At 37.8% G+C, this 18785-nt stretch overlaps 1 protein-coding gene, 1 long non-coding RNA gene and 1 pseudogene across 2 annotated transcripts; all 3 read right to left on the reverse strand.

Annotated features, from left to right (window-relative positions):
• Positions 1–2349: 2349 nt before the first annotated feature.
• On the reverse strand, positions 2350–6362 carry LOC140802997 (probable receptor-like serine/threonine-protein kinase At5g57670). The gene is made up of 7 exons (XM_073158664.1): positions 6059–6362; positions 5645–5899; positions 5192–5349; positions 5026–5105; positions 4542–4677; positions 4297–4446; positions 2350–2666 (listed from the first exon to the last, which is right to left on the reverse strand). The coding sequence occupies exons 1-7, from the start codon at positions 6234–6236 to the stop codon at positions 2466–2468; spliced, it is 1158 nt and encodes a 385-aa protein (XP_073014765.1). The 5' UTR covers positions 6237–6362; the 3' UTR covers positions 2350–2465.
• Positions 6363–9532: 3170 nt separating this feature from the next.
• On the reverse strand, positions 9533–13525 carry LOC140802998 (VIN3-like protein 2; annotated as a pseudogene).
• Positions 13526–15497: 1972 nt separating this feature from the next.
• Positions 15498–15963, reverse strand: LOC140803534 (uncharacterized). Its single transcript, XR_012111899.1, has 3 exons — positions 15901–15963; positions 15716–15816; positions 15498–15631 (listed from the first exon to the last, which is right to left on the reverse strand). It is a non-coding gene; the product is annotated as an uncharacterized lncRNA (long non-coding RNA).
• Positions 15964–18785: the final 2822 nt, after the last annotated feature.

The following is an 18785-nucleotide window of genomic DNA, read 5'->3' on the forward strand; positions in this document are numbered from 1 at the left end:
AGGCTGCGTTTACTTTAAATGATGGATTGTGTAGATAATTAGGTATAGTTTGATACATGAGATAAGAGAGAGATTGATAAATAATCATCTCTTATCCCATGTTTGGTACATTTTTAGAAAGCTCATGATATTGTCATGAGCCCGTGATAAATAATTTTATAGGGGGTAAAGTATCCCTTTTATGAGATGTGATAATTTTAGTCTAATGATAAAAACACCACAAATGACTTAATTGCCCTCAATATATAAAAATCATAAACCTATTGTTCTCTCATTTTATTTGTAGGTAAATTAAAATTAAATAAATATTTTCATTTATTTTTATATATTATATAATATGATAAATATATAAATGAACTCGAGATAATTATATAAATGATTTGTATGAATCTCAATAAAATTATTAGTATCACTCGATTAACCTTAAAAATTTATATTTGACTTAGTTCACAAAATTAAGGGCTCAATTATCATATTATATAATATATAAAATTAGGTAAAATAAAAATAAATCATGCAAACACTGTCGACGCATGAACAAATAAGAAATATGAACGCAAGCAACAAATTTGAAATTATAAAATTTATTATGATAAGGTTAATTTTGTCATTACAATCTAATATATAAATTTAATCACTCTTATTAAAATCATACCAAACATTAAATATAATATCCTACATCTTATTTATCCTTAGCTTATCATTATATTATATATCACATGTTTATCCTATCATGTGTACCAAACTATACCTTATAATATGATTATTAAAGTAGTTAAATAGGATTTGAAATAATGATATATAAATTACAATATGTTTACATTGATTTATTATGATTAGGATTGATATTAAAATTAAATCATGATTCCTAATTTACATCTTTGATAATTATATTTTATATAATAAAATTAAATGATAGTGATAGTTGAAAAATATTATTTTTATGTTATTTATTTAATTTTATTTGTTTAAATATTTTATGATTAAAATATATTGTGATATTCGTTGAATTTTAAAAAAATAATATTTTAATTCGTAATTTTTCATAGTACTTAATATTTTTTTATAATATAATATTTGAGATAATATTGCATGATCTCAAATGTAGGACAATACGCTTTTAGTTAGTAATAACTATTTAAAACTTTTACATTTGATTTTGCTATTGTTCTATTTATTCTAATTTTTTTATTAAAAAAAAAACAATTCTTGAAAATATTTCTTCTCACTTCAAGAATTATAAATGTGGGTATTTCAATTTGGCTCAATATAAATGTAAATTATAAATATGCTTTTATAAATCATTTAGTAAATAATTTATTTTATTATATAAAGTTCAAATAATACTTGATATGAAATAATATAATGACAGATGAGATGACTAACTTTGATAGTTTGAGTTCATTAGATGATAGGATCCATGTTTTCAAAAGTAGAATAGTTCGACCGAACCGGTATGGATCATAATTAAAACCGTTTTTAACGGTTAAACTAGTAAAAAACATGTTCACTATTTTTTTTTAGAAATTTTTATTTAGAATTTATTTATCTGGACCATAACTCAAGCTATTTTCATCATCAAATCGGTCAAGAACCCGTTCACTATTTTTTTAAAAAAAATTAAAATGTATTTTTCTCTTATGTTTAAATCTTATATGTGTGTGTGTGTCTATATATTGTAATTAGATATATATATTAAAAATATTAGAGCTTATTTTACTAGTAATTTTTTGTTTGTATATATCTAATTACATTTGATATTTCCTTGTTATTTAGATTTTGATAAATATATTTTTTTACCAATTATATATAAATTTAAGATTTTTAGAATTTAAACTATATTATCTAATATATTTAATATTATTATTATTTTATATAATATAACAGTTTTCCATTTCGATCGGTTAAACCATTATTTTAAATAGATTAGTTCAATCACATGTCTAGTTATGAAAATATTGGGTCAGAAAGAAAAATCACTTCAATGAAAAATTATTAAAATTCTTTCATCAATGATAATTAAAAAGGGGCCATATATTTATTATGGTAGGTAAAATTTTTAGTTAACACTTAATAGAGCAAAATTATTAAAAAAAATTAGTAAACACTTCATAGAGTTGCTTGTTTAGTGGAGGTTGCCTTTTATCTACTAACCTATATATATCAATCCCATAAAATTTTACATAGAATTTAACCAAAAATGGCGTAGAGCTACAAATAGCATCACTATACATTCACATATATCAATCATTATACCTATATATATATATAGTTTTGATATGTTTGAACATCCACCGTACACACTTATGTGAGCACCGATGAGCTGACACTCACCTATTGGATGTAATGAAATATATCAAAATTATACATACAATATGTGAATGACACATCATGTGCTCAGATAAGTGTATACAATATGTGAATGACACATCATCGATGCTCACATAAGTGTGCATGATGGGTGTTTAACATATTACAACATTGTTTTTTTGATTGTAATTGGAACTTCCAATTGAGACGGAGTCTTGTGGTGAGGTTGAGAATGAACTATCGCATTCACATTCAAGATCCTCAAAACCCCAAAGCTCTTCGTGATCTTCCTCTTCCTTGGACATTCTCCATTTTTCCTTGTCGATTTCTTCCTCGGATATAATTATTTCCAATACCTATCAAAAAAAATTTATTAAAAAAAATCATCATAGTTAATTGTCCATTTAATCAAAAAATTTCCCATAGGATTTAATACAATTGTAGCTTTTACTATATGAGCATGTGAAAAATTAGAAGAGATATATGTTCAAGGAACTTAGGGCACACAGCTGGAGAACTAGCAGCATCATTGCTAATTTCAACCTTGAAAATCTAAAAATATATACATATATCCACTAATATGGAATAATTTGTCATTTAAAACTTTGTGGTTCAAAAAAATATCTCTTATTTTTTTAAAAAAAAAAAAGGATCTGAAAAGATCATTTCATATGAGGTTTTTAGCCTATTAGACATTTCATATGGTGCTAAATTTAATTTATGCAAATTTAGTTTTAGGAGTTAATTTCTGTATCAACCTTTACTTGTATGAGCATCGATTTGTAATTTGTTCGAGCTCAAAGGTCAACAAAAATAGATTCGTGAAGGTTTAATTACCGAATCACTTCTCAAATGCATGTTTCATGTTCGGTTAGACCGAATCCATTCGATTTCTAAACAAGACTACTAATCTTTAACTTTTCGAGGAATCCTTCATAGTATTTACATAAGAAAGTCTACGAGAGAACTTAATTAATCCATGATTTATGTTTCATCTTTCGTTTCTCTTTAGAATCTCTAACATGTACAAGATTTTTAGAATGACTAAACTATCATTCAAAAGCTGAAAACACACTAAAGAAAGTTACAATTTTGGTTTTGTATGTTTTTTTTTCGATTTTGGTCACCGACAAACTTTAGTTTAAATAACGTATCTTTCGATTTTTTTGGCAATTTCAACATATAGTACCAAACGTGCAGTTTTTCCAACAGCCTATTAATTTAAGCAACACGTTTATAATTTTTAACCAATGGAATGCTAGGGAGACTTTTCTCCATATGCCTCCTAGCCTGTCATTATCACTCAAATCTTCCTAATCACATGTATGAACCAGATATATTGCCTAATATCCCACAAAGAATAAAGTTAATGGTTAGGTGAAGAAAAAGGAAAAGAAATCAAACACCTCCCATATAAAATATGCTTAAAATCACATGATATGGAGACAACAAGCCTATCCATCAGATTAAATTAAACGTGTAAGTTTGATATTACGGTCTCTATCAGAAACTAGAAAAGTTAGTGTACGTGTTTTCATCATGATACACGTTTTGAAAACACGGGAAGTTAATAGATTTTTTTCACGTGGGTTTTTCAACAATCTCGAGATTTCACAGAACAAGTATATGTAATTATTCTTTAAAAAATTGTATCACCCTGTCAATAAGAAGGCTTACAACTATTGAGAAGAGGATGATGTAGAATAACGGGCATTCAAGAAAAGCTTCTTCTATCATGACAGATCGATCATACTTTTGGGATAATGAATGTTTCCTATGTTCTGAGCCGAACTAGAAAATCCCACATCTCTCATGTTAACCTCTCAATCAAATCCCAAATCGAAACAAGAAAAACGTACAAATATATATTCGGCATAATGACAAGCCAACAAGAATTCCATAAACATGCAGAAGTAGGCATTGATTTATGCATAATGCATGATATTTAAGTACAGAAAAAGGGAAAATCAGAAAGAACGAGATCACCTCACTCATCGTCGGGCGCCAGACAGAAGAGGCTTGAATGCATAGAGATGCTGCATATGCCAGCCTATTAAGCTGCATTTCGTTGTAATCATCTGCAAGCCTCGGATCAATCACGTCTTTCGTATTTCCTTGATTTAATATAGGTTTGGCCTATCGGATTAGCAGCAGGACATTAAGTGATAATTGAAACATAGTTTGAGGAGGAGGGGGGGCGGGGGAAGCTTGATTATGTGTTTTGGAATTACCCAACTATGCAAACTCTGATGAGAGTTATCCACAGGTTTCTTTCCAGAAATAAGCTCTAGTACAAACACTCCAAATGCAAATACATCGGTCTTCTCATCTACGACCCCGTGCATAAAATACTCCGGCGCTAAGTGTCTGCCATATGCAAGGACCAAATGTCAACTTCTGAGTTACTGGATGTTAGATTTTCAACTACACGAATAGGATACGATACGCATCACATTTCACACGATACAAGCAACGTTGTATCAGAATTTTTCAAGCCATTGCATCATTGTGTGACCAATCAATTTTCGCTAAGTCATAATCTATAACCATTTGTAGTTTAGCAAATCAAATCTTTTAAATCAACAATTCAATGGTCGAATCGTCACGTTTTGATCGTTTCAAAACTTATGACAAAACATCCACTCAGTATAATAATATGAAATGTAAAACCGAGTTTTTTAGACATGAATTCAGTGAAGAAAGATTAATGTGTACCCAAATGTTCCTTCTATCGGAACAATCGAATGGTGACTCCATTGAGAAGGGAGCCATTTTGCCAACCCAAAATCAGATATCTGTAGACATGTAAATACAAAAACACAGATTAAAAACTCTTCCATGAAAATCATTAGCCTGAAACAAGTAAAGATTGAAAAATTGCCTGCGGTTCAAAATCTGCAGTCAATAAAACATTTGATGCCTTGATATCCCTATGGATTATTCTTCTGGGACATCTCTTATGCAAGTAATGTAGGCCCCTAGCTGTTCCAACTGCAATTTTATGCCTTGTTTTCCAGTCCATCACTGGCAATTTCTCATCTAGCACCAGAAACCAGTAATAAATAATTTTAAAAAATCCCATAAATTTTCACAATCATGGACTTGATGATTTTATAATACTATACTTAATATTTTTTGAAAAGTATTTATATAGAGAAAATTTTAATTTTTTCTTCATCAAATCACGAGCCAAGCTTAAATCCACTTGTTCAAGGCCTGACTGCAGATATTTATGCATGATTTCACCCAAAAACAAAAAACAAAAATAAATAAAATTCGACTCAAAACCCACAAATGATCTCCATCGAGTTTCTACTCAACCCGATTGTCGTACCATGAAGAAGAGACGAAACAGAGCCCTCTGAAGAGAACTGGAAAACAAGGTAGAGGCCATTATCAAGACAGCAACCAAGAAGCGAAGTAACATTTGGATGCGAGACATGCCCCAATGTCCCAATCTCACTCAAGAACTCCTTCTCTTTTCTCTCATCATTCGACGTTTTCGACAACCTTTTCACTGCAATCGCTTCCCCATCTTCTAAAACTCCCCTGTAAACCTCAGCATATCCCCCTCTCCCTGCCATATTATCTGCAAAAAAAAAGATTTAGTTATTTTCTTAGCTTCCTTCCTATCCATTTACACATTTCAAGGATGAAAAACATGGTTTCATTAGCGTTCAACCTTCATAATCCTTACTTTACTCAAAATAAAAACATCAGAATCTGAAGCAGCAAAACAAGAGTGAACCTGGGGAGAACCCATCGGTGGCAGCAAAGATTTCTTCATAGGAAAAGCATTTCCAAGTGGGTTTTTGAAATGGCTGTGAGACGGTGGGTTGGTTTCCTTGAGCGGCAAAAGTGGAATCTTTGGACGATTCCTTGTAGGAGAAGAGACGCTTCAGGCTGGCAGTACGTATGTATTTCATGACTTGTACTTTGAGAGGATCTCAGGCGGTGTGTGAGACTCTGCAAAGGACTCCAAGATCAAAGTACACTGCAGATACACTTAAACAAGACAGAGTGGCAAGCAGGTGATACAGTACTGCTCTGTAATTAATTATATTAAATTCTTTTTTTTGGCAAGTTTTTTTTGTTTTTAGGGAGTCGTTTATTCTAAATAAGAGGAATTTTTAAATTAAAAAAAAAAACGAAATTTGTTATATTAAGGAATAAAAAGTTTTTTTTTTAGACGCATGGTATAAGAGAAAACGACGTATTTGACTTATTTCAGTAGAAAAATCAATTTTCTTTTTAGTTTACTCTCTGGATCGATTAAAGTTATTTCGATTAGTTTTAGTAAATGAATTTTGTTTTGGAGTTCTAAAATATTCCCTATCTAAACTGGTTTTTGAGACAAAAATTTGTGTGAGACAGTATCATATATCGTATTTTGTGAGAGAGATATCTTATTTGAGTCATCAATGAAAAAATATTACTTTTTCTGTTAAGAGTATTACTTTTTATTGTGAATATCGTCAGGGCTGATTCATCTCACAGATAAAAATTCGTGAGACTGTCCCACAAAAGACCTAATCTGGTTTTGATATATGGAAAAAAGATATTTAATAATTGGTTATTATTTGACATTTGTATATTATCTGCGTCTATTGACGAGAAGATGTTCACGTGAACACATGAATATTTTGAGATGTCTGACATAAACGTACATCCATAATATCAAAATTTATGTGTGTGTGTGTTTGATCTCACTGACCTACCGTAAAATTTATGTAAACATCGCTAAAGTGACGTTCTCTTATTGGATGTGATAAAACTATACATCCAATAAATAGACAGTCTCATCAACGGAGTATACATTAAATACTCATGAGATCAATTATATATATAATTTAGTGCCATTTGTCAATGAACTAGTGGTCCAATTTTAAAAATACAACGAGAGCAGCTCAAATTATTAGAATGATAATTTAAAATTCGGAGTAACTCGTTGTTTGTAAGCCTCTCCCCTTAATTGAAATGATTGGCGTTTCATTAAACAGGGAGCATAATTATTGAGGAAATAGTGTACTAATTAATCAGCAGGAAATGATTGGAGTAGTTGAATTAAAGCACAAAATGAGTCAAATCCAACACGAACCCATTAATTGTGAGGACAACCATAAGCGATATGTGTGGTCTGAAAAAAAAAATTATTTTTTTAAATCAAATTAAATTTAGCCATTTTTGGCTATAAGAGTTTAATTTTATTTAATAATATAAATATCTCATTTTATAAAAAAAATATTTATGAATCTTCAAACAATGATTTATAGTGATTTGGAATTGTAAATGTTATTTTACACGTATGAAAAAGATAAAGGTCTTGCTTGTTATTTATTTTTTCTATAAAGTAAGTAGTATTATTTTTTATCCTCTTCCTGTAAAATATATTTTTCCATCTTTCTCGCCCACATATTATTACTTTTGACTCAATTTTTATCCATTTTTCTAAACATTATGTTATTATGTCATATTCTAACCAAGAATATACTTTTAAAAATTTTAAATAGTTTCACTTCTCGATTTATCTTACTTTTTCAAAGAAATTAAAGCTCAAATGCATATTTTATTTTCCCAAAATATTTTCTCTAGATCCTTCTCTCAAAACAAACAACATAAAATAAAAATTGAGAATTAATATTTTTTTTAATACAAACCAATTAATATTGAGATATCTTCTCAAATACAAATATTTCCTTTATATAATTTTTCCTAACAGAATGAAATGCTAAAAATTTCGACGAACACCACTCTATATATATTCGTTTTGAATTTACACTTCTCTATAATATTTTATTAGCGTTGAGGTGTTTTAATATAGTTTATGTTTTTCTAAGTACTTCGTGTAATCATAGCATGAAATCTTAACCAAATGCGACCATATGCATATATTATAATAATATTATTTACAAAAATACTCCTTAATATATCTCTTAAACTCGACAAGAATCATCATCAGAACACATTCTCATTAGTTATGAGTCGGTTACATAGGATTTCATTCTTTCAGATTAAGCGAGTTTCTCATATATCATCTTTTAAACCAAGATCTAAGATATCATCCTTAACCACTTTTGTCCAAGTTTTCGATGGCATGCTTCTCATTTTACTTCTTCTATTAACCTATCAATCTAAAATATATCGGGCTGAGGGCGTGTTTGGTTTCCTCTTCACATTATCAAACCATATTGGACGTTTCTCCTTAATCTTATTATCTCCGGGGTTACATCTAAATATCACATAATAATTTCATTCTTAATTCTATCATTGCGCGTTTATCACACATCCATCTTAACGTACACATATCTGTCACTGCAATCTTAACTATATGTAGTCATGTGGTAGCCCACACTCCGAGTCATAAAGCATAGTTGGTCGAACAATAGTATTATAACAGTGTCCTTTCAATCTCGTAGACATCATTCCATCGTATAAGACTCCTGATGTCATCCTCCATTTCATCTACTCTTCTTTAATCCTATAGTCTATATCATCTCTAACGTCTCCCATCTTTTGGATAATAGATATAAATAATGAAAAATTTCACTCTCAGATTTCTCGACCTTGCAAAATAAAAATAACATTTACTCACAATGAATATTAAACTAGATCCTACTACAAACAGGCATTAATTAAGCAACAATCGATTTATTCAACTCTACTTTTGAGGTAATATCGCGAAAGCCGAGTATATGTTTTTTCAAGTGAGCCAACATGAGTTAGTGTAGACTCGAACTATCCACGACAATCAACGGAGTCGGAATCATGTCAAAACGGGGGCGGATCCGAGGGTGAGACCAGACGCAATACGATAAGATCGGACGAGGGAATAAATCTGAGAATTGTGTGGCCGAGGATTGGCGCTCCAAATGATATGAAGAAAGATCTTTAGATGCAGTTGCACATAATAATGTGTAGTCCTTTTGGAGAGCAATTTTGTCCAAAAATTTATTTCCAATCAACTGTTTTTCCTCTTGGAGATTGCATGATAATTATTAATGCATCAAATAGGGAGGCAGAGTTATTTATATCCAACTATTATACATACAAGTAAACATAGTGATAACAAGCTCTTGAGCTGGGAGTTGAGCTTCCAGACGATCATGTAAAAACTTCTTTTCATTTTCACCTGTAATCGAGCTTGAGACGAAGACTTAAAAGCCGACTCGACTCATCTTATAGCCTCAGTCACCCTCTAATACTTAAATCCTAATAGCAGGAGTTGAAAGAATACTATAAATAAACCAGGAACTTCTAAAGCAGAAAGGGACGGTCCAACACATCAGAATCTGCAACTTTTTAGCTATCCAATTCGAAATATAATGGGTTCAATGAAGATTAAGAAATTACAGCATTTAATTTCAAAGTACCATACCGAATCTCAGTGCCAAAGCTTCATGCAAAATCCAGGGGGGACTGCAGCGCATCTTTTGTTAGAAGCAACTTCACTAAAGATGTCCGCAAGTTGTCCAGCCAGAGATGAAGGATCCTCAATAAATGTATCTATAAAAACTTTCACGACCCTTACCTCCCGAGATGTTGCTCTCATGCTATACCACGTCAAGAATTTCTGTCTAAACGTTGTATCTATGTGACCCTCACACTCCAACCATCGGATCACTTTCACATAGTACTCAAACTCCTTGTCTCCTTTGCCGTTACTTTGCTCATCTCCCTAAATCTCCACTTCTCTTGAACGCTATTTCAACACCGTTCTCATTAATTTTTGTTCGATTGCACCTTCCATTTATGTCTTTCATGCTCTCCATCTTGGACGGAGTGGATAGGCAAGCCAGTTTCTGAACTATCCACGTATGGAACATATTCCAAGCTAGTACGACGAGGTGTTTTGGAACCATTATCACAACATCTTGTTTCCTCAACCATTTGACCACTGGGCAACTCCTTGTTTCTGACGTTCAAAGCCTCGTCATTTCCCATAGGACCTTCATCCAAGAAAGATATAACATCTTCTGTGGTCTCCTCGTGTAGTAAGTTTGTAGTAGCGGTTTTATCATTATTACTACAAAACGTAGGATAATTATCCCTTCTATTCTCGTTATTAGTCTCATCTTCGATTGAAGAAGGATTTGAGAGACTGCTACAGTTGGTTGCTGGACTTTGGCTTCTTTCTACTTCCAGGGCTCGTAGAGTTCAAATTTAGAACCTCGTCTTGGGAATTACTGGTTTGAAACAGGAGTTCGCAGAATCCAGTTTCTCTACCTGTGACGAGGGGGACAACTTTGAGGAAATAATGTGTTGCGGGAGTAAGACCGGATATAAGAAACTTGATCTTCGGTTCAAACAATCTGCAAGTTGGTTCCAAAGGGTACTCTGCATCATCAACTTTCCGATGCCATAGGGTGTAACTTGAGACGTTTCTGAGATTTGAATCATCAGAATCAAGAATCACTGTCACTGATGACGAACGTAAATCTTCAAATTTAACTAGCTTTTCTGCAAAATGTATTGGCATCATAGTTATATAGAATCCCCTGAACAGTCTAAATGGTTAAAGCAAAGATTAAGTTTTTTCCCCTTTTGTTCCATTTTTAGGAAGAGAGGGCATACCAGGTGTGTAAGACACTCTGTTAGAAAGGATCAAGTCGAGAGACTCAATAGCAAAAGCACACAGTCGCTGAATTTCTGGGCCAGATGAGAGCCTATTCACAATCCCTCTAGCCTTCTTCACGGGTAAACCAGTTAGAGGACCCACATCATCTTCGAGCTTTTTCACCACTCCATCAACAATTTCATACAGGTTCTGGTAGATTTTAGTACCATCAAGCATTTTTTGGCCTAAGGAGAGCCTATAGCACAATATGTCCACCCGCCTCGTATCACTCGCCACTACCAGTTGTTTTCTCCAAGAACTGCGTGATATCTTACACATTTAACTATTGTATATCTTATAGTGCTCCTTAAATAGGCATTATGTAATTCTATAAACAAATTCCAACCAAAATATAAATGTTAAGAGTCATACTTAAGTGCAGTTTCCTAGTGAAAGAACAAGAGAACAGAGAAATAGGAAGCAAGTTTAGACGTTTACCCGAGCAAGTCGTTCACTTTACCACAAGATACACAACGAAAGCTCCCATCAAGTCCCTTACCCTGCCTATCCTTTGAAATGCCTGATTTTTCATGTCGTAAGGCACATTCAAGATGACACGACATGCTACAAGCCATACCAAGAAATGGAGTATCTGAGTTGCAAATCAACCAAAGGCTTGGGTCCTTATTATCATCATACTGGAGACAAATGCAGCACGAACACCGTTTGCAAAATCCCGTCGTGACTATTCAGTTTAGCCTTGCAAGCTGAGTTTTTGCAGTATATTGTACTTTCCAAACAGGTATCAGGCGTACTAAGAAGGCAATTAGGACGGTCGGATTTCCTTTGCCTTTTAAGAGTTCTTTCACCATTTTCTTCAGATTTATCTGTTTCCAAAACATTCGCAGTTCCAAGCTCCAGAGCCTTTTTGTCATGTACGATTTTCAGAAGAAGTTCAATTATTTTCGATTTAGTTAAGCCAGTGTACTTCCTTTCCTTTCCAAGCTCAGCGCAAAGGACCTGCAGTATCTCTTGACGACTCCAAGCCTGCAGCATTTCTGGGGCCACTTCAGACCATTTTGACAACTCGTAGACAAGCTCTCTCTTTTGATCCATACTCAACTGACGGCACTTTGATGAGTCATACATCAATGCTGGACAAAAACAAAATGGACTTGAACAATTAAGTATCATTTGAGACACAATTACAATGACGGCAGAAAAATAAATAAATCTTTCAAATAGCCATTCCGATCATTACGCATGGGAAAAGGGCTTTCAGACAACCGCAGCCGAGGGAAGACAATACCCTGTAAGGAATCAGTTTCACAAGGGCCTCGGAGATGTCCGACAACAGATGGGGAAATTGCTGAGGAGCACCAATTATTTTTTTGTCATCTGTAGCGATATATGTGGCAAGTGGCAACATAATCCAATTGAAAGCACTTAACTGTGCATTTACTATTAACTATAGTTTTTTATGCAGTGAACACCTTTTGCGATATACACAATTGTAAAATCAAAGGAACACAAAATTAATCCACTGAATGAAACGCGAAAACAATCTAATCAAGTTGCATGTGTTTATGCTTGCGGTCTCATGAAGAACCATGTACAAAACACACTTTTTGGCTTTGCTATCTTTAGATCGAATTGGTTGTATTCTTTGCGGCATTGTTGAGTATTTGAATTCACATAGACGAAAACCAAGTTAACCCAAATTATGAATTCATGAAAAAAATAATGAACTCACTATCAATGCACCCACACCGATATAAAGTCAGTAGACTACATACACGGTTTCATACGCAAATTCAAGAAATTAACATATGATTGATGAATTACTTGATTGAAGATATTGACTCTGATGCATTATTCGATTACAGAAAGAGTAGAATTTCCTAAACTATTCATTAGAAATTGCGTTGAAGTAACTCGCCTTCATGTTTGACTTTCACAAAAACACCATGTTGAGGACTGCTCAACCACATAATCGATACAATATTATAAGCAAAATTTCACCATAAGCATGCGTGAGTATCAATTTTCACACGGAAAAAAAAGAAGAAAGAAAGCCCAAAAAAAGTAATCAATTCTCACACACTAAATCAAGAGCAGAATGAAGCCTACAAACGAATCAACTGAACTTAACAACTGATTCTTCCCAAACTCTTGAAAAACAAAATAGACCTCTTTCCCATCAGAATCGTCGAAATAAACCACATAAACATCAAAAAAGGAAAAAAAATAAAGTAAGAACACAACAAACCCAGAAAAATAAACGCATAAAAAATCATATAAAAACTAAAATCTTTACCCTCCAAAGACAACGCATCCATAAGTGGCGTCGCTTCAATAACAAAAGCCCATTTTTCCTGACCCTGAAAAACAAATTCTTCAACCCCACAAACAAACTCGAGGCAAGAAACCCACATGTCTGAAGAATAGGGAAGATCACATTTACCAAGAAGCGAGAGATCCATGACGAAACGAGCCTTCAACGTGGGCTTTTCAAACCCGAATCACAAATTTTTCTTGTAGACGCATATATATATAGTGCAAGCCTGCAGGGAGAGAGAGAGAATAAAAAGGATGCGAGGGAAAACGAATAAATAGACGAGGGCAAGGGAAGCAACAGGGGGAAAAAGCGGCTGGAAAATGTACTTTGGCCTTTTTACCTTTTCCACCCTTTCCTCGTCGGATACATCCAAATCTTGAATTGTAAACCATGCAATGCAAAACGTTTACAGATTTTAGTGCTGTTCCATTTCTTGGATAATTAATATATTTTACAAATAAAATGTTGATAACTTTAAGCTATGTTTGTTATGATTGAAAAAAATAAAATAGGAATATAATGAATATTAGAATGGAATCGATGTTCACATTCCAAAAATTATACTTAACAAAGAATGAAATGAGATTGAGAATGACCATTTCATTCACGACAAAAACTTGTGTGAGACGGTGTCATCGGTCATATTTTGTGAGACGAGTCTCTTATTTGGGTCATCCATGAAAAAGTATTACTTTTTATGCTAAGAGTATTATTTTATTGTGAATATCGTTAGAGTTGACTCGTCTCACAGATAAACATCCGTGAGACCGTCTCACAAGAAAATTACTCTTCGTTCACGTCTCATTCCATCATATCAAGCATTATCTTATTGTATGATTTTGCAGTGATAAGGCGATGTTGCAGAGATAATGTTGAAATATATATTTTTTTTAATTCAATTTAATAACACGATATTTAAATAACATAATAATTAAAATGAAAATAGTTAATAAAATTTTACATAATTAAATTTTAAAATCTAATTAAAAATTACACATAATTAGAAAAAACACACAATTAAGAACTTAAACGCAATTAAAAAATTAAAAATAATTAAATGTAATAAACAATTTTATCAACATTTGGTTTTCAGAGTATTGAGAATTGAATTTAGAAGATGATGATACCCTTGTAAGAGCCCGGGTCATGGATGACCCGGAATATCAAATGGATTCCCAAATCCGAGTAAGTCTGCAGGTGGATTCTTCTGGAGCCGGGCAGGTGCAAGCCCATGCTCGACTCTCCGGGCAGTCATAGGCCCGAGCTCTTGTATAAATCTCCAGGGAGGCATTCTACCCGGCCACCTCGGTATGAGCACCGCACTCGAGTATACTAACAGAATAGGATGTGGGCGACTGTCCCATCTCTGACACCGTGCCGATGAGTTGACATGTCAGAATATAGGGTGTGCTCAGCCGTCCTACTATAATTAGTAGCTAGGTAGCACGGAGAACGAGGTCATCATTACTCCTCATATTATAAATACCAGGTTTTCTCTTCACATTTAGAGGGGATTCATTCATTCATTCACACCAATCACACAGCCATCACTTGGCTACATTGGTTTTATTGCTTGAGTACCCTGCTGACTTAAGCATCGGAGTGGTCATGCCGGACACCCCTCCGGCGCCCATTCACGAGTTCCTTTCATTGTGTGCAGGTTACAGCTGAAGCCATATTACGGAGATATATCTCATTGCTCTTATTCCCATCATTATATTGATAGCAGATCCGGTGGAGCACCCGACCCGGCTCGTCCATTTCACCAGGATCGCATCATTGGCGCCGTCTGTGGGAAACTTGAGCTCAAGACGTAGATATGGTTTCCATTCGAAGCAAGTCCGACCTTGCTCGGCACCACAGTAAGCCCAACTCTCCTTGGCAAACATAGAAGTCCGACCAGCTCGGCATTCAGATCTTATATGTGGATTTTATATGAGCTCGAAGCTCAGCAGCTATTCCGGATTGACGTGGAAGAGTATTTGCTATGTACTCAGTAGCATACAGCTGTAGTCTAGCTCAACTAGAGAATTTCACTCTACCGAAAATGAATTCGGATTCAGTATTTCCAGGTTAGTGATTTGGTTTTTAATAAAACTAATATAGCAGGAGAAACAAAATCTTTTAAGTCCGGGAGATACTAGGCCCCGGCACTCATATTCAGAGCCCGGGAGGTATGAGGCCCCGGCATTCGGCACATTATATTAAGTCCAGGGATCCGTACCCTGGCTCGGGGCTCCGTACCTCGACCATTTATGAAGGCCAGGGCACCACACCCTGGTTATCTATTAAGCCCAGGGCACTACACCCTGGCTCGGGGCTCCGCACCTCGACCATTCCAAGTCCCGGGACCTGCTCCCCGGCCCAAGGCTCCGCGCCTTGGTTATTTATAAGCCCAGGGTTCTCAAACCTGGCTCGGGGCTCCGTACCTCGACCATTTATGAAGGCCAGGGCACCACACCCTGGTTATCTATTAAGCCCAGGGCACTACACCCTGGCTCGGGGCTCCGCACCTCGACCATTCCAAGTCCCGGGACCTGCTCCCCGGCCCAAGGCTCCGCACCTTGGTTATTTATAAGCCCAGGGTTCTCAAACCTGGCTCGGGGCTCCGTACCTCGACCATTTATGAAGGCCAGGGCACCACACCCTGGTTATCTATTAAGCCCAGGGCACTACACCCTGGCTCGGGGCTCCGCACCTCGACCATTCCAAGTCCCGGGACCTGCTCCCCGGCCCAAGGCTCCGCACCTTGGTTATTGATAAGCCCAGGGCACTACACCCTGGCTCGGGGCTCCGCACCTCGACCATTCATGAAGCTAAGGCTCCGCGCCTTGGTTATTTATAAGCCCAGGGTTCTCAAACCTGGCTCGGGGCTCCGCACCTCGACCATTCCAAGTCCCGGGACCTGCTCCCCGGCCCAAGGCTCCGCACCTTGGTTATTGATAAGCCCAGGGCACTACACCCTGGCTCGGGGCTCCGTACCTCGACCATTCATGAAGGCCCAGGCTCCGCGCCTTGGTTATTTATAAGCCCAGGGTTCTCAAACCTGGCTCGGGGCTCCGTACCTCGACCATTTATGAAGGCCAGGGCACCACACCCTGGTTATCTATTAAGCCCAGGGCACTACACCCTGGCTCGGGGCTCCGCACCTCGACCATTCCAAGTCCCGGGACCTGCTCCCCGGCCCAAGGCTCCGCACCTTGGTTATTGATAAGCCCAGGGCACTACACCCTGGCTCGGGGCTCCGCACCTCGACCATTCCAAGTCCCGGGACCTGCTCCCCGGCCCAAGGCTCCGCACCTTGGTTATTGATAAGCCCAGGGCACTACACCCTGGCTCGGGGCTCCGCACCTCGACCATTCCAAGTCCCGGGACCTGCTCCCCGGCCCAAGGCTCCGCACCTTGGTTATTGATAAGCCCAGGGCACTACACCCTGGCTCGGGGCTCCGCACCTCGACCATTCCAAGTCCCGGGACCTGCTCCCCGGCCCAAGGCTCCGCACCTTGGTTATTGATAAGCCCAGGGCACTACACCCTGGCTCGGGGCTCCGCACCTCGACCATTCCAAGTCCCGGGACCTGCTCCCCGGCCCAAGGCTCCGCACCTTGGTTATTGATAAGCCCAGGGCACTACACCCTGGCTCGGGGCTCCGCACCTCGACCATTCCAAGTCCCGGGACCTGCTCCCCGGCCCAAGGCTCCGCACCTTGGTTATTTATAAGCCCAGGGTTCTCAAACCTGGCTCGGGGCTCCGTACCTCGACCATTTATGAAGGCCAGGGCACCACACCCTGGTTATCTATTAAGCCCAGGGCACTACACCCTGGCTCGGGGCTCCGCACCTCGACCATTCCAAGTCCCGGGACCTGCTCCCCGGCCCAAGGCTCCGCACCTTGGTTATTGATAAGCCCAGGGCACTACACCCTGGCTCGGGGCTCCGCACCTCGACCATTCCAAGTCCCGGGACCTGCTCCCCGGCCCAAGGCTCCGCACCTTGGTTATTGATAAGCCCAGGGCACTACACCCTGGCTCGGGGCTCCGCACCTCGACCATTCCAAGTCCCGGGACCTGCTCCCCGGCCCAAGGCTCCGCACCTTGGTTATTGATAAGCCCAGGGCACTACACCCTGGCTCGGGGCTCCGCACCTCGACCATTCCAAGTCCCGGGACCTGCTCCCCGGCCCAAGGCTCCGCACCTTGGTTATTGATAAGCCCAGGGCACTACACCCTGGCTCGGGGCTCCGCACCTCGACCATTCCAAGTCCCGGGACCTGCTCCCCGGCCCAAGGCTCCGCACCTTGGTTATTGATAAGCCCAGGGCACTACACCCCGGCCCAAGGCTCCGCACCTCGACCATTCCAAGTCCCGGGACCTGCTCCCCGGCCCAAGGCTCCGCACCTTGGTTATTCAGTAAGTCCGAGAGACAAAAGGCCCCGGCATCTTATCTCAAGTCCATGAGACACGAGACTCCGGTATTTCATCTCATTTCTGGGAGACATGAAGCCCCCGATGCTTTTATAGAACAAAATCGATTGTCTCTTTGGGAATCCAAGCATGACTGATCGGGACAGCGAGTATGACTCTAGCCCGACTATTTAAGGGATGTGTGATGATACCCTTGTAAGAGCCCGGGTCATGGATGACCCGGAATATCAAATGGATTCCCAAATCCGAGTAAGTCTGCAGGTGGATTCTTCTGGAGCCGGGCAGGTGCAAGCCCATGCTCGACTCTCCGGGCAGTCATAGGCCCGAGCTCTTGTATAAATCTCCAGGGAGGCATTCTACCCGGCCACCTCGGTATGAGCACCGCACTCGAGTATACTAACAGAATAGGATGTGGGCGACTGTCCCATCTCTGACACCGTGCCGATGAGTTGACATGTCAGAATATAGGGTGTGCTCAGCCGTCCTACTATAATTAGTAGCTAGGTAGCAAGGAGAACGAGGTCTCCTTAATCCTCATATTATATACCCAAGTTTTCTCTTCACTGTAGAGGGGATTCATTCATTCATTTCACAACCATCACACAGCCATCCTTGGCTACATCGGTTTTATTGCTTGAGTACCATGCTGACTTAAGCATAGGTGGTCATGCCGACACCCCCTCGGCGCCCATTCATCACGAGGTCCTTTCATTGGTGGGGCAGGTTAACCAGCTGAAGCCAATTACGGAGATAGATCTCATTGCTCTTATTCCATCATTATATTGATAGCAGATCCGGTGGAGCACCGACCGGCTCGTCATGTTCACCAGGATCGCATCAGAAGAATTATGGTGAAAGAGTATTGATACCATCATTTCTCCTTGAATCTATTTGTATTTGGATTTAAAATGAAATTAAGGAGGAAGAAAATTTGATTTTTCGAATGAAGTAGAAGAAATTGAGATTTTTTGAAAGTATAAATGGTGACAATTTATAAGAATATGGTTGAATTTCCAAAATACGGACGAAGAAACCGGCGCTTGATCGTGCAGCTTCCTCGCCCAGTGGCCGCCGGGCCCGGGCAAACTGGAATATATTTTTCCATTAATTTTTCGGTTAGTTTATTAATCCGCCTCTTCCTAATTCCATAAGCTAGCTGTTA

This window comes from Primulina eburnea, chromosome 10, assembly GCF_022965805.1.
Source record: "Primulina eburnea isolate SZY01 chromosome 10, ASM2296580v1, whole genome shotgun sequence".
In the NCBI taxonomy this organism is placed as follows: domain Eukaryota; kingdom Viridiplantae; phylum Streptophyta; class Magnoliopsida; order Lamiales; family Gesneriaceae; genus Primulina; species Primulina eburnea.